This window comes from Mus pahari, chromosome X, assembly GCF_900095145.1.
Source record: "Mus pahari chromosome X, PAHARI_EIJ_v1.1, whole genome shotgun sequence".
Classification (NCBI taxonomy): Eukaryota; Metazoa; Chordata; class Mammalia; order Rodentia; family Muridae; genus Mus; species Mus pahari.
Window position 1 is genome coordinate 1,666,351 of NC_034613.1, and position 16,075 is coordinate 1,682,425.

General features: G+C 48.6%; 1 protein-coding gene and 1 long non-coding RNA gene across 3 annotated transcripts in view; one reads left to right on the forward strand and one right to left on the reverse strand.

Annotated features, from left to right (window-relative positions):
• Ppp1r3f (protein phosphatase 1 regulatory subunit 3F) overlaps window positions 1-11,586 on the reverse strand; it is a 15,843-nt gene extending 4,257 nt beyond the window's left edge. For both annotated transcript variants that reach the window (XM_021187525.1, XM_021187526.1), the window contains exons 1-3: window positions 10,556-11,586; window positions 1,686-1,738; window positions 1,314-1,393 (exon numbers count right to left, since the gene is read on the reverse strand). In XM_021187525.1, coding sequence (XP_021043184.1) covers window positions 1,314-1,393; window positions 1,686-1,738; window positions 10,556-11,556 — 1,134 coding nt within the window. In that variant the 5' untranslated portion in view covers window positions 11,557-11,586. The remainder of the gene's footprint in view (window positions 1-1,313; window positions 1,394-1,685; window positions 1,739-10,555) is intronic.
• Window positions 11,587-14,436: 2,850 nt separating this feature from the next.
• Window positions 14,437-15,669, forward strand: LOC115063137. The gene is made up of 3 exons (XR_003843019.1): window positions 14,437-14,472; window positions 14,948-14,984; window positions 15,167-15,669. It is a non-coding gene; the product is annotated as an uncharacterized LOC115063137 (long non-coding RNA).
• Window positions 15,670-16,075: the final 406 nt, after the last annotated feature.

Genomic DNA, 16,075 nt, shown 5'->3' on the forward strand with positions numbered 1-16,075 from the left:
CTGGTGAGATGGCTCAGCGGTTAAGAGCACTGACTGCTCTTCTGAAGGTCCTGAGTTCAAATCCCAGCAACCACATGGTGGTTCACAACCATCCGTAATCTGATGCCCTCTTCTGGAATGTCTGAAGACAGCTACAGTGTACTTACATAGAATAAATAAATAAATAAATAAATAAATAAATAAATAAATAAATTGAAAAAAAAAGAAAGAAAAGAAAGAGAAGACAAGACAAGACAAGACGACAGATCACTTTGAGCCCTGGGAATAGTTACAAAAAAAAAAATCGTATCACTAATCTAATCATTTGATTGATATGAAGGAATACTGTTAATTTTTGGAGCTACGATTATGATAAATCATTGGTAGTTTTTGTTTTGTTTCTTTTAGGATTATCTTTCTAAGAAATAAACTATAACCTTCATGAGTTGAACAATGTCTGGCTCTCTTTATTCCAAAATACTTCCATAGGAAGTGGGAGGGGGCTACACTGTAAGTAGGAATTGACACATGCCAATATGCACTGAAGCTGGGTGATGTGGGTTCATTATAAATGTGCTTGAACTTCTTATAGACATAAGTTAAAGCAGAGTCACTTTAAATGTCTCCTCCTTCCCTGACAACAGCATCAGGGTTCAGCAGCTTTCTCCTCCCTGGTGCCCCAGTCCCCGCCCCCTCCAACAGTGTCTCACAGCAGGTCACATTCCTCTTCTGCTCTTCCCTCTGCCCCTAGACTCTTCACTAAGAGTAAATGTGCCTAGGTCCTCACCTTCATTCCCATGGCCCCACCCCATCTGTTCCCTACCACTTCCCTGACCTCAGCTCTCAAGCCCCCTCTCTACTTCCCCTCGCTTCACGAAGCTCCTGCTCCTGTCACATGAGTCTTGTTTCTAACAGACAGTAGCTGAGGCCCTGCCTTTGGGACTTGGAATGCTCTTTTCTCAAGCCTCACTTCTCAGGCCCCTCCCTCCGTTCCTCTCTCCTTCCCTCCCTCCCTCCATTTTACCTAAGCATTCATCTTCAGCTCAAATGCCTCACATTTAAACCATTATTACAACATGTCTCTGCCCTAACATGTAATCCCCATACAGATGCCACTTGGGCTGTGTTTCCAATGTCTATCACACATGACATGTCTTCCCTTAAATGTTTGCTAATTAATAGTTAAAGCCTTACCCCCATCAAATTCTGGTTTTTGTGATATCACTTCCCACCTCCACCCCTACTTCTAGGACAGGTAAGAGTAGGTCCAATTGTGGTCACACTGTGAGCTTCCTATCTGGCTGCTCGCACCAAGGTTACAAGGGCCTGCTCACCTGAAGTGTCATCTGGGGCCACGGACGGAGAGGGGTAGGGGCCAACAGGGGACCCAGTGGCTCTCGAACATCCAGATGTTCTGCGAGAGAGAAAGGCAATGTTGAAGCAAGACAGGTACAAGCAGCCTAATTCTGCTTCTCTCTGCCATTAACTAGAAGTTCACATTAGAAGCTTTTTGTGACAGTCTAAGGAAGAGGTGACCTTTTTCCTTTTTATATAGAAACAAGGAAAAAGGAGTGGTGAAAGGCCACTAGAAAGGTTAGGAGACATAGCTGGGGAGCAGAGTATTTGCCTAGCACACAGAGAGCCCCAGCACCATGAAAAACAAAGTATTACAAAGGCTAGAACTCTCAATGCCAGCTGATGCTTACCTGCTAGGCTATTATCGTCCGCACTCCTCATCCTTGGCTCTTCCTCAAAAGGCCTGTGGGGCAGACAAGACAGCACGGAAATATGACACCCTGAGAGGTCAGTTGTACCACCTGCAGAGGCACCTTCTGGGCCTCTGTGATGACCCATCTTCACCTGATAGCTGCTATTTCCTCCTCCTCTCCCCTCCCCCCCGCCCCGTTTCTCAGTCCTTTGGTCATAAGAGTCCTATGCGCAATCATGGTAGAAATTTTACGAAAGACAGAAAAACATAAGGATCCAGGAAACAAAACAATCACATATGAGCCAGAGGCAACCACTGTTACTATTTGGAAAATCTCATTCCAGACATTCCCTGAAACCATTTAGATTCCGCAAACATACTTTCACAGCTGGCTTTGTCCATTAAACAGTATGAAACATCATTATAGACTTTTGCAAACATTGAAAAAACGGCTGCTTTGTGCTTCTATCAAATGGCCTTGACATTATTGATATAGCCATTCCCTTCCGACTGAGTAGCTAGCTTCTTTCCTTTCTTTTATAGTTATAAACCAAATATCAACAGGCACTTTTGGATCACTTCTTTAGGGTTTGTTTCTGGTTATCACAGAAGCCATTTTTTTTTTTTTTTAAGAAGGGCGGACATAAAAGACTGAGGGACACAGGAAGCAGCAGAGGGGAGGAGAGAAGACAAATGGAGATCAGAAAGGAAGTCAGAACAGCCTGTGTCCTCTACGCCACCCCTCCTTGGTCCCCATACCAGCCTGCCAGGACCCATAACCCCCTTGCAGGCAACATAGAGCGTATAGTGGAGTCAAGAGGAATAAGGATCAAAGCCAGCTCTCTGGCCTGCAACAGAGGAGTAAGTAAATCAATGGGAGAGATCTATTGGTCCAACTGTTCCTCTGCCAGCTAAGGTAGATTCCCCGAGTAACAGAAACCAAGTACTTCAGCCAGATCTGACCAGGAGCGTGACTTTATCATGGACTGATCACTGTTCTTATTCTCACTAGTGAGTATCAAATGTTCACAAATGAGGCAGAGGGAGAAAGCAATGATTACAAGATACAGAGATCTGAGGGAAACTGAAACAATCACAACTTTTCTTCCTAAGAGGTGACAGGACACGGTTGACACTTATTTAAAAAAAAAAAAAAGTTGCAACTTTGAGAAAATACCTACTCAGAATCACCTTCACGAAAACAGAATGTCGCTAGCAGGCCTATGCACAGTACTGTGGTATTAGCCAATGGTCTACATGTCTTACATGTACTGATTTAATCCTCACTTTGAGGGAGGCACTTCTAAATCCTTTGAAGTGGGGCCAGTTCTACTATCCCCATATTATGGATGATGAAGCAGAGGCTAAGGAAATGACTCAAAATTATGCAGGCAGGATCAAAACCCAGATTTTTAACCAACAAGCTGATACTGTTTAGATAAGAGTCTATGTGACTGTACCCAACTCAATCCCCAGCTCTATCTAGAGAGGGAAGAACCTACAACAGACACATACATTCCCTCCCTCCCTCCCTCCCTTTCACGAAGGCTTTTTACCTGTTCTTTACTCTCATACTCACTATGCGTACAGTTCCATGGTACGCATGGCTAGACCACTACCAGCGTGGCTATGCGAACCTCTGAGCAGCACTTTGGAGGAAGAAACTTAAAACTGTACATAAGGACCTAGAGTCTGGAATCTCTGCAAGGGGCCCTCAGTCTTCCTCTATAGTCTAGGACTCATGCATCCCACCAGAGGTATTTCAGTCTGAATATTATAGAGCCTGGGGCAGGTGACTCTAGGAGCCAAGCCAACAACTTCAACACAACACAGATGAGAAAAGAAAATTCAGGAAAAATTACCTTAGACCTGAACCAGTCTCTTCAATGGGTCTAAAATCCAGACCTTTGAATCTACAGCTCATATGACTTACCTAGCAGAGATAACTTTTTATGTTTGTTTTGTTTTTTTAATTTTCTTACTGAAGCTGGGCAGTGGTGGCACACATCTTTAAACCAAGCACTTGAGAGGCAGAGGCAGTCAGATCTCTGAGGTCGGGGCCAGCCTGATCTACAGAAAGAGCTCCAGGGACAGCCAGGATTATACAATGAGACTCTGTCAAAAAAAACAAGGCAAAAAAAAAAAAAAACCAAAACCCTATTTTACTGTTATCTTCTAAAGTAAAACTAAAGTAGTAAAAAAAAAAAAAATCTTTAGTTTTCAAGAACACTCTCAAGTGGACAGAAAGCCAGCCCTTCCTCACAGAGACAGGTCTATACAAGCTTGCCCATAATCTGGCTCAACCCTGACATGTGTACAAACCAAGCTTCTGGTAAGTCATAGATGTGAGTGAAGAGAACTCAGGCGGCAGCCCCTAGCAGGAAAAGAGACTTCTAAACAGATGAAGGAAGGGAAATACATTCCACAAATGTTCTTCAGCTTCACACCCCTTCCACAGCTGAAGCCATTCAAATATCAGCCCAACTCAAGTTCCACAAAGTCAGCTCAAAGAGTTGGAAAGAAAAGCTGGGGGCAGGGGAGACTTGCTCATCTCCTCCACCATGGGCCTTTTTGTTACTACATTAAAGTCATTTGAAAAGTTTACATGTATCCTTTCAAACAGCAACCTTTCTTTCTTCCAAATGTAGAAAGTATGATTTAAGGAACTGTCTCTATCCTCAATAACTACACTGCATACTGATAACATCCAAAACTGGCCCCACTTTGAAGACAGTGTCTCAGACAGTAGGCAAAGAGGGGTGTGTGTGTGTGTGTGTGTGTGTGTGTAAGAGAGAGAGGGGGGAGAGAAACCTTTGAACTGTCTTTCACAGTAAAATTTTGGAAGCAGCTGTGACTGCAATCAAAATGAGGAGAGTGTAAGTGTACAGACTTACCGATCAGTTAACAGTTCTTAGAAAAATGGAAGGAAATCAAGAACAAAACTGTACATACGGTGTGCCTGTTCATTTTCAAGAATAAAACCTTTTGGCACCTGTCCCACAAATGCCATGCAGCCTCTCTCGGGGGCAGTGAACACACAGTGGGCCAGGACACACAGTGCTGGGAATGTGTTGGCATGCCTTGAGTACTTGTGAATGAGTCCAGCCCACCTTACCTAGAATGGACCACTCTACTGGGTGTGAAAGTTCTTCCCACCATAAAGAAACTCAACAGCTACTTGACTTCAGAGAGTACCTGGAGACCAGGGGATAAGACTTCAGAAAGTGGTGGCAATGGCCCCAGCCCAGGCCAGCCAAGACAGAACAGAATGATGAGTTAGCAGGGATAAAGAATGAATGAGCAAATGAGGACTAACAAGCCCCCAAGAAAAAGGCAAAGGAGAGTCAGTAATACCACCGCCACTATCATCGTCTGGGTCCTACATGAGCACACCAAGTTTCAAAGAACTGTGCTTGCCCAAACTGGGTCATGTGCTGAGTCCCAAAGGGAAACACGCACAGCCCAGCTCCCATGGAGACAATCTGATGATGCTGTCTGGGGGGGGGGGGAAGGGCGTGGCTTCCAAAAGTTGCTTCAAGATACTTGGAATTCTGGTCACCTTAAGTCATGTGCTTTGGGGGTGGGGGTGGGGTGAGGAGGCTGTGACATCAAGTTATGTAGGACTGTCCTGCCTTCTCCAAGTGTCAGCCCCAACTCTAGGACTTGTGCACTGTGGGGCAGCTTACCATGCCTCAAGCTTCATCTAACTGACACTCCCGTGGTCACAGCCCAGGGTGAGAAAACCATTTTACCTCAGAAGGCAGCACATTCACGAGTAAATACAGACACAGGCACACTGAGAACTCTTCAAAGTAGTACTCACCTCTACTGCATGTCAAACTGTGCTGGCCTACTTCCAATACCATTTGTCAATGTTTGTTGGAAGCCAGCAAACTCATTTTGCATCTCAATAAATGGCCAGAAAATGCAATGTTGAATAGTCCCAGCTCTACCACGTACCAGCTGTGACCCGGGACAAATTTCCTCACCTCTTGTGCCCTAGTCTCCTCATCTATAAGGAAGAAATGGTAGCAATACTTCAGGGAGCTGCTGAATGGACTGAGGAAACATGCAAAGTGCTTAAAACTAAGTCTTTCGGAATGGCACTGGGGCTCTGAAAAAAGGAAGTAACTTGGCTGGCCATTCCCAGCTGTAGGCCCCATCCAGCAGCCTAGCGCTGCACTTCTCAACTGGAGCGCTAGCAAAACTACACAGGCTCAGATCTCTGCTTTGCCACTTTGGTGTGCAGCCTCCAGTCCACAACCTTAACTATGATGGCCTACCAGTTTTCTGTAGAACAAAAGGACACTTTCTCATGAAATCCTTTCTCCAGACCACTTAGATGGTCCCTACCCCACCCCATTTCAACTCTATTGTTCTCATTTCTATGAGGCTGCCAATTTAGCTACCCATTCAGTTACAGGTATACCTAAAACCTGTGCATCAGGGATAGTGACAGGAGACACACTGGTGAGCAAACCCAGCAATGAAATTTAGAATTTGATGTGGAGACATTTGAAAAAATACTCAAACTCATTCTTTCAACAAATTATTTATTGAGCACCTACTAAGTGCCATGCACTAAGGCAGGCCTGTGAAAATACAGTGGTCACCAATGCAGAGCATGTCCCTACCCCTCACGGAGCTTACAGTCTAGCATTGCAATCACCCGATAATCCCCTAATAAAGGCCTTACCACAGACGGAAGCCAGTGCCTTCAGAAAAGGAAGGAACATGCTAGAACACTAGGCCCTGGCAGACTAGAATCAGCAAGGGCTTAAGGATGCTTAGAAAGCAAGTATGCGTGGTTATGGAATAAGAGGTTGTTTGGGGGCACTGAGTGGGAGACAGCCAAGCTTGAGAAAACTAAGGACTCAGTCAAGCAAAGACACCAAGTTTAGTAGTTGAGGCTGACAGAACAAGGAGAAAGGGACAGAGATTTTGAAGAAAGCAAGTAGAGGGCGGTCCCAAAGCCAGAGGGGACCTGAGTAGGAGCAGTTAGCCATTTCAAGAAGAAAGCCACAGGACCTCTCAGTGTGGCCAAAGCCAGGGACTAATAAAACTGCAGACAAAGCCAAGTGCTGTTGACTCTTCAGGGTAGGGGGACAAGGGTGATCATAAGTACTGACCAGAGGCAAAGGGCAAGGTGGCTCAGCAATTAAGAGAGAGACCCTGGCCTGAGGCTAGGTCAATAGAGAGGACCAGGTGAGACAGACCTGAAAAAAAGCCTGAGGAAAGACAAACGGGGCTTAGGGTTGCAGCATCTGGACAAATGGCAGAAAAGAAAAGTTCTGGAGCCAAGAACAGAAACTGGCCTGAAATGGGAACAAGGGACCCCCTCCTCACCTACAATGTTCAGATGTGGGGGCTCTAAGGAGCAGGCATTCCATGCTTATGGTTTCTATTGTGTTTGATGAAGCAGAAGGCAAAGTGTAAGGAACACTTGAAAGGATCCCATGAAAGAGGAGCCCAGGGTGGATCAAAGGACACACAGGACAATGGGGCAGGATGGAAGGTGGCCTTTAACTTGGGGGAAGGCTCACATGCTAGCCTATGTGGCATTTTCCAGCTTGACTTGCTGACCAGTGCTATGAATAAAACTGGGGACTTAGAGGCTAAGCTGTACAAACCTCCTTCCCTAAGGAAACCCTCTTAGAACTGAGGAGTCTCCGTGAGGAGAATCTGAGGGGTACAGGAAACACATTCTTGGTGAAGCAAACAGTATGAGCGACAACCCCAAAGCAGGAGAAGGGATGTGGCGACAAGAGCTTGGGAGCAGAAACCAATATAAAGCCAGACTAGATGCTAACAGAGGCCGAAGCAGGCACCAGTGAGGGTGTATAAGGGCCAACCAGATTTTTGTTGGTCTTTATTTTTAAGAGGAATAGGGTACCTCCTCAGAGTGTAAAGCCAAGACACACCAGAAGGGCTCCTTCCCATGCCAGTCCAATCACTGAGCACACAAAGCCTTGGTGCTCACCCAGAAAAGAGGGATTTAAAGTAATCTAGCTCACAGAAACCACTGTTGAGCACAAATGAAACTATACAAAAATACTCAGCAAAGTGCCCAGCAAGGAAAAGGGGCTTGGCCACGTGTCACTTGATAGGGCCTCACAAAACCCTTGCCCCATGGCTCTACCCCAAGCTCCTGGGAGTCTTAAAACCAGTCTGTATCTTCTCTCTGCTTGTTCCTAGCACTGTGCTCTGCACATAACAGGCTCTACCACAAATGCTGCCGATGGATTCTCTCTAAACCTACTGAGTACTGAAAACCTGGTCCTGCCAGCCAGGGAAAGCAGCCAGCTCAGCCTCTGGACCACATCCTCATGGCTGCCAATCATCTCTTCTGACCCCACCTGCCAAGGGCCAGCTGCACAGTGGGCCTGCGGCCAACAGTTCTGAAGCCCTCTACAGCAGGCCTCCCACAGATAAGAAAAGGGATCCCCTGAGGTCCACCACCATTTCCCCAGAGGGCTAGATCACAGGGGGTAGCTGTTCTTTAACAGCACTTCAAATCAGCTGCAGCACACAGGCCTTAAAACAATAATAAGTTGAAATGTATTTGCTAGGAAAGCCACCGACCTACAAAGAAAACCTTATCGCTGATCTAGCAGTGCACACCAGCCTCCCCTTTGCAAGAGCTGAGATCAAAAGATAAAGAAGCTATCAAAAAGCCATCTGCCCACTTAAAATAACATCTCAAGTCACGTTGGGAACCACAAACATGGGGCCAGCTACCAAAACAATTGTCTAAATGAACTACTTCAATTTCTCCTTAAAACCACCCATGTATTTTTAAAAGAAAAACACCCTCTCCACCCACCTTGGCACGGCAAAGTTTTGATTTGTCTGTTCCCTTCCTTTCACATTCTTGAAAATGACCAAACTTCAGTACCCAACTGTCCTATCTTCCAGAAAGGGCTCCCACAACTGCCGATGGAATGAGAAGTGATTGAAATGCAGGTGATTCTGGGGGCACTGGAACTGGGTGGCGGCTACCTAAGTGCATACATTTGTGCATTTCTTCCGAGCCATGCACTTGGGGTCAGTACCGTCCACTTCTGTATATCTCAATAAAACATGAAGCACACATAACAGGTACAAGGGGGAAAGGAAGAGCTAAGAGCACCAAGAGTGAAATGCAAACTTTGTTTTTAAACTAGCATCCCTAACATTTCCTCACTGGCCTGGCTATTTACTAGCTGAGTGACTCTGAGCTAGCTAGAGCACCCCTCCAAGCTCCCCCCCATTTCCCATTAACTAGGACTCAGTATAGCGCCTACAATCAACAGCACATCCAGCTGACCTTAAGAGATGTCCCTACCACTCTTAACGGAGATCAGGAAATGCTGCCCACACTTACCGCTACAATTATGCCTCAGTTACCTTGCCTACAGGTGCTGCATCCAATTCAACCACACAATGGGAAAGCCATTCCTCCCTGACCAATGACCACACAACAAAGCTGAGTTTGGGAAAGGATACATGGACTGTACAAAGCATCGATGCTAATTAGCACCACTATGGCACTACTTTGAACTAGGCGTAATCCTGAGTGCTTCTACTCCTCCTGTGCGGTATGTGCCATAATGACTTGTTTTACAGATGAGGGTGGTTATTTACAGCACGATGCAGCTAAGAACTGGATACGGTCACACTAGAAAAGTGGCAGGCTTAGGGTTGCTTCAAGGTCCATCCACGAAGAGCTAAACCCTTACCACAACCAGCAGACCCCACAGCACCCTGCTCCATCATGCAGCTTCCAAGGGACAAAGGGGCAACCTCCCCTTCCCACTTCTCCTAGGAGCAGGAAAATGTCTGCATTTCATAGGGGATCTAACTGACCCTGGGCATCAGGCCTGGCTGTTGCCCTTGACAAACGTATAGCCCTGGCAAAGACCTAGAAAAGGGTTACATCAGTCAGTTTATAACAGGTGTGCAAAAAAAAAAAAAAGAATGTGAGCTTCAAGTCCACTTCTCATCTGTTTCCACCTCTGCCAAGGCTAATGTTTTTATGTGAGAATATAGCCTCACTCCCTAAACTCCACTCAGACTACCAGAGGAACAGTTAAAAAAAAAAAAGTATGCATAGACTTCAAAGCCAGAAATGGTTGAAACTAAAAAGCCAAGTACCACCACTTCCTCAACCAGTTTCTCTAACTCTGGCTTCCTGCTGTGGCAGATAGGAATCAGACTCGACTCCCCACACCGGGGAGACCCTTAGTCCACACCTTTGCACCGTATGTTCTCCCCACTCCAGCACACTGGCTGACAGTCAAACGAAACCCAGATCCACCTCAGGACCTCTGAATTTGCTGTCCCCACTATCTACATCTTCCTCCCCTGTATGTGCATCACTGCTCTGTACCACTCTGGACTCAAGTTTAAATGCCACCTCCTCAAAAAGAGTCCTACCTGGTCCAAATTCTACCAACTCGCTCGTCCATAACTCTTCGCTATCCCAGTCTGGGTGTCTTCACAAGAGCTCACCCTCAACACGTCTGCAGCAGCCACTCCCTCCAGAGCCTTACAGTATTTTCCTCTCAGCACTAACCTTAGCCCTATTTATCTTATCTGCTTGTTTGCTTTTGCATTCTGTTTCCCAGAGGAGCCTTGCGGGATGGTCGGGGACAGGGAAGGTGTCTGTCTTGTTCAGGGCCTTATAGTGGAACTCGATAAATGGACGATACCCCAGAATTTAAAACAGTGCCTAGCACATGTTTGGCCTCCACTACTCTCTGACCGAATGCACCCTCCGGCCTGTCCTGGAGAGCAGGCCTGGGGGAGGGGGAACTGCTGGGATGGGAGGCTTGTCCTCCATTCTACATCCAGCCCTGTGTTGGTGGAGGTGGCGCTGGCAGACATTACCTGCGCCTCACCGGCTTCATGCAGCTCTTCAGCTGCCTGGCCTCAGCCTCCACAGGACCCTGGCACTCAGGCTGTGGCTCCAGCTGCTGCAGCTGCTGCTGCTGGGGCAGCCCTTCGGCATCAGTGGGTGTGGGAGCGGGTGCGATCCGGAGCAGGACAGTGTAGTTGCGGCCATGGTTGTTGGCCCAGAAAGTGCCCTCGGGGGTCTCATAGCGCACCACGAAGTCGAGGCGCGCCCCATCGCCCGCGCCCTCAGCAAAGGGCAGCTGGAAGGCAAAGCGGTCAGTGCGGCCACCGTCGTCGGGTGAGGAGGCTGACATCTGGCCGGGGCCCAGGCCTAGCCCGGGATCCAGGAGGGGATCTCCTGCTCCTGTTCCTCCCACTCCTGCCCCAGGCGGGCTGCGTGGGACATAGCGGGCTGGGTGGTCGCAGAAGGTAGCCCAGCCGTCGTGTGAGGCCCGCACGTGCACCGCCTTCTCGAAGGAGCGGTTCAGCACGCGCACCAACCCGCGCACCACTGGCGGGCGCCCCCCAGGCACCCACACCCCGGAACCCCCGGGAACCGCTCCAGGAGGCGGCAGCAGCGCCTCCAACTCCACCATCACGCGCCCCAACCGCTCCAGACGGCCCGGCGCGGGCGGCAACGAAAATGTGGGCACCAGGTAAAACCCCCCGCCGGCGGGAACGGGGCACGGCGGAGAGGGATCGGGAAAAGCCTCCTCTTCCTCCTCCCCTTCATCCCCATCCTCGCCATCGTCGTCCTCATCAGCCCCGCCACCGCCGCCATCTTGCCCGGTCGCCGCCGCCATCTTGCCCGCCCCGGGCCCGCCCCACGGCCGGTAGCGGCGTAGCTGCGCCAGAGGCAGCCCCAGGGCCTCGTCAGCGAACAGCACCCTCCGCGGGGCCACCGCTGCCTCAGCCGAGGCGCGGGGCTCTCCCGCAGCCGGCGACGGGGGCGCGGGATGCCGCAGCGGTGGCTCCACAGGGGCCGTGCGCGCCATATCGGCGGCGGCGGCGGCGGCGGCACCGACGGCACCGGCGGTGGGACCGGCGGGGGCAGGGCCTGAAAAGGCGGGCAGCCAATGAGAAAGCCAGAACGGGGGGGGTGGGGCTCCAGTGGAGCGTAGGCGGTGAGCTAGAGACAGGTACGGCCAACAGCCAATGGACAGCCACGCGGGAGTGACGTACAGGTGATTGACAAGCAGGAGAAGCTAGCAACCAATGAGGACGCCCGAGCGTGGGCGGTAAGGAAGGCGGGATGATAACGGAATCAATGGAGAGGCCTGAGTAGGGTTAATGCGGGCCCGAAGATGTAGCTAGCAGGAGTATGACAATTAGTGGGAAAGTCTGAGCACGAGTGGCATGGTAGGCGGCGGGAAGATGAAATGGTTATAGGCAATGGGGACAACGGGGAGCGAACCCAGAGGTCCAAAAACTGGGAGATCCGCAGGTTGCGTAGGCGGTGAGACGTAAGAAAGATAAAATGAACAGCCAATGGAGAACTGCACGCGAATGATGTAGAGACAGAATGACGATAATGGTTGCAATGAGCCAATGGGGAGTCTTGCGAGCGCACACTATGGCTTCAAGAGGCGGTAACAGGGTAGATCTAGCCAATACAGAGACTGAACAGACTGGAAGGCTGTGTGTGAGCAGACACGGAGGCGGGGCTGTAGCGGGGGTGGGGGGAGCACTAAGGCATGTGAGGAGTGAAGGTGGGAGCGAGAAAGAGATGGGGAGGCAGGGTGAAGGCTGTGCTATCTCAAAGGACAGTGCCAGTGTGGGATTAACCAAAGCTGAAACTAGAGAAATGTAACCGGAAGGAAACTTTGGAGGCAAGATGAGAACGCACACCCACGGATGGTAGTGTAGGGGCTGTGAAGGAAAGCATGAGTAGCCAATAAATAGTCTGAATGGAAGAAGGTGCATAGGCTGAGCCTGAGCTATTGAGTGATTGAGCACAGAATCCGAATTCAGTCAGCCTATAAGACCGGACCTCTGGGGGGTGGCTTTACCCTTCCCTAATCTTCCATGACTCCCCATGGCTCCGCGAATTCTCAGAGCCCCTAAAAGCCCAGACTGCACCGGACTGTGAGACCAAAGCAAAACAGTTCTATCAGTTACTGGGTGTGTCCTGCCGGCCCCACACCACCACACACACCTTTTTGTGACCAATGCAACTAGCCACGAACGTTCTTAACTGTCCCTTAAAGTCCCCAGTTGAGCATTGTTGTTCTTCAGGACTTGGCGCCATTGCATGAATCGATCACAAAATAGAAAATAGAACCTTTTTTGGAGAATTAGCTGTTTCCAACTCACACTTAGCACATACCGACTCTGACAGTATGTCATCACACGCTTATCAGCTAATGTACGTTCAAATCAGAGTTCTGCCCTTCTTGCTCATTTTGACACTTTGCACCCTACAGTGGCTTTCTTTCCCCCATCTCCCCATCTCCTCTGCTCAGAGTGCTGTCCCATCTGTTTCTTTCATCTAGTGAATTCTTTCCATTCTCCCTCTGAGATCGCACCTCCTATGGGAATGGCCTGGATTTTTCCAGCATGTTCATTCACACATTCCCCCACTCCCATTTACTAACTTAATAAGACTTACTGTTTGCCGTATGCCAGGTTCAGGGGGTGCTTTTATCTAACCCTCATAACACCCCTAACAGAAAGGCCCCCACAGTCTTTCTGCTCCTCCTGTCTGTGTCCAGGGTCATGAAAGGAATATGTCCAGCTACAAGTAGCAGAAGAATAGTGACATAATGAAGGTAGAACTTTTTTTCTCATCTGAAAGTTCAAGGCAGCAAGTGATCTCAGGACTCCATCCTCTCCGCCCACTTTAGGTATCAACTGTGCTCTGGTCTTGCCTCAGAGTCTCATTCTTCAGTAAATCCTGCAGGTTATCTATCCAAAGCATTTTTCAAGCAGGATATGGTGATGTTTGCCTGTAATCCCAGCACTCAAGGGGCTGAGGCAGGAGAATCATGGCATTCCAAGCCTAGGCTACAAGTGTGACCTTGTCAAAAAAATAAAAAGGGTTAGGTGCAGCTCATCGGTAAAAAACCACTTCCTAGCAAGTGGATGGGCCCCATCTCTAGCAGCATTTTTTTAAAAAAAATCCCAAATCCACCTTTTCACCACCACTCCATCAACAGGACCAGCACCAGTCCCAGTCCCCTGGACTACTGTAGTTGCCTACCCCTGGTTGGTCTCCATCCCATGTTTCTACCCCCTATTCCGTATTCAGCCATCTAAGAGATCCTCTTAAGTCCTAACAGTAATGTTCTGCTCCCAACACTCCTCTGGCTTCCTCTACACTTAGAGGAAGAGCCAACCTTCACCATGTCGTAAACACACAAGCCAACTAGCCCCGTCTGACCTTCCTCCAGTTCTCTCCCTTCCACTCACCTCACTCCAACCACACAAGACTCCTTGCTGACCCTGTACATACCCAGCACACTCACCTCGGGACACCCACACTGACGCCTCTTTCCCAGCTCTGCAGATCTCCCATCACTCTCTTCCTCACCTATGCCTGCTCTTTGTCAAAGATCCCTTTCCCTGGGAATGCTCCCCCTGACCTGTTAAATCCTGCCCCGTTCATCATCAACTCCTAGCCCTCCCAGTCTGCTTCCCCAGAAACCTACATGAGCCAATATAGTAATGGCGGAGAGGATGCTGCGAAGACCCTGGCTTTATGCTTCAGTAACCTTAACACTCCCGCACCCACAGTCCCATTCAAATAGCCTCCTGGAAGCCTGTATCACTTCACCTCATTTACTTATCCTGCCACCTCTCTGACCAAATTTTCACAGAGTGGCAGGAAGATGGTGATGAGGATATATATAAAGAAGGATGTAGACCAAACCATGAACCCTGAGAAAATGAGTACCTATTCCAAAAAGAGACAGGTGCCAGGGAAGGGGACTACAACTGTCTCAGAGACATAGAAGATACAGGGACTAGTTGGGACCAAGTGTACAGGGAGCAGGGATCATTAACTTTGGGGCATAGCTACAGTCAGCTACCCATTACCTGTTAGGTATGCTCTTCACCCCTCCCCTGTCCCCTCCCACACACAGCCACAACTGTTAAGCTCCTAGGATCCCTGCAGACCTCCAAAGTAAGAGGACCTCATCCCACCTCCGTCCCTCCCTCCCTCCCTCTCAACTCAGGACCTCCCCCGGCTTCCAGGCACCACACAGGCCATGTTTGGTCTTTCCCACCAACTTAGAAGCCCCAACCAGTGAAAGTTTTGCTTTGAGCTAATGGTAGGGAGGGTTGAGGGTTTGGTTTTTTAATTGTTGTTATTGTTGGCTGGTATTTTTAGGTCTTTTTTTTTCTATTCACTTTTTCACTTTGTTTTCACCTCTTGTCTTTATAAAGCCAGGCCATCAGTTCCAGTCTTGTTATTTCCAAAAAGGTGAGTTAAGATAAGGAAAGTCACTCTCTGTTTTTTTGTTTGTTTTATTGGGGGGGGGTGGCTCAGAAGATAGCCAAAAAGGACAAAAAGTGCAAATGAGGGAAAGAGCAAAGGAGTGTGGGAATTGTTTACTAGGTTAGCATCATGTGAATAAAAACTTATTTCTACTTTCTCTTCCTCAGGCCTGAAGCCAGTCTTGCAACGAGGTTCTGGTGGCCATGCAGTTGGATACCTGGAACTCTTAGCTCTCTGCAGGATGCCAGGACACCAAAGGCTGGAAGCCTTAGCCTTGCCTTGTCAGGAAAAACTCTGTGGAGGCTGGTCTGTATTAAACAGTGGTTACAGGGAGCAGGTCTGTACCAATTGGAGGACATGCAGCTGCCAAATCTTGAATACAAACCTTAAAACCTCACAAACATCAAGTCCCAGAGGAGTCTCCAAGTCCTAGAACTTCCAGGACACTGTTGGCTTCAGGAAAACTGGTTCCTTCTGAGCCCAATGCTAAGGACCCCTGTTCCCCAACTTTGTGATCTTAAGCAAGCTGCACCTTCATTTTGCCCATCGGTCTAATAGCAATACAGTCGTGATGAGATGGACCTCAGAGGGTGAGAAGTGTTCGACTCTGTCTGGAATGTAGAAAATTCTAGATGTTGGCTACCAAAATTATGGCAGCTGTTTAGAATCCTAAACCTTTGCAAACTGGGGTGTTTCTTTCCGTTTGTTGTTTGTGGTTTTGTTTTTGTTTTTTGTTTGTTGTTTTCCTTTTTACACAGAATCTGGCTCTATAGCCCCAAGCAGCCTTAAACTGTTGATTCTTCTGCCTCAGTTTCTGGGGTGCTGGGATTACTGGTGTGTGATACTGGGTGAAACTGGGTGAAACTGGAGCTTTTCAGAGTAGAATCATCAGGCTATGGTTATATTGTTGCTGACAGGACTGGGACCTGCTTTCTGTATGGTTTGTTTTTTGTTTGTTTTTTAACAACCCAGAGCCTTGTGCGTGTTAAACAAGCACTCTGGCACTGAGCTGCATGCCCAGCCTTTCTTCCCCTCGCCCTTCTTGGTGATGCTGGCTGCATTAACAGCCCTTGGGG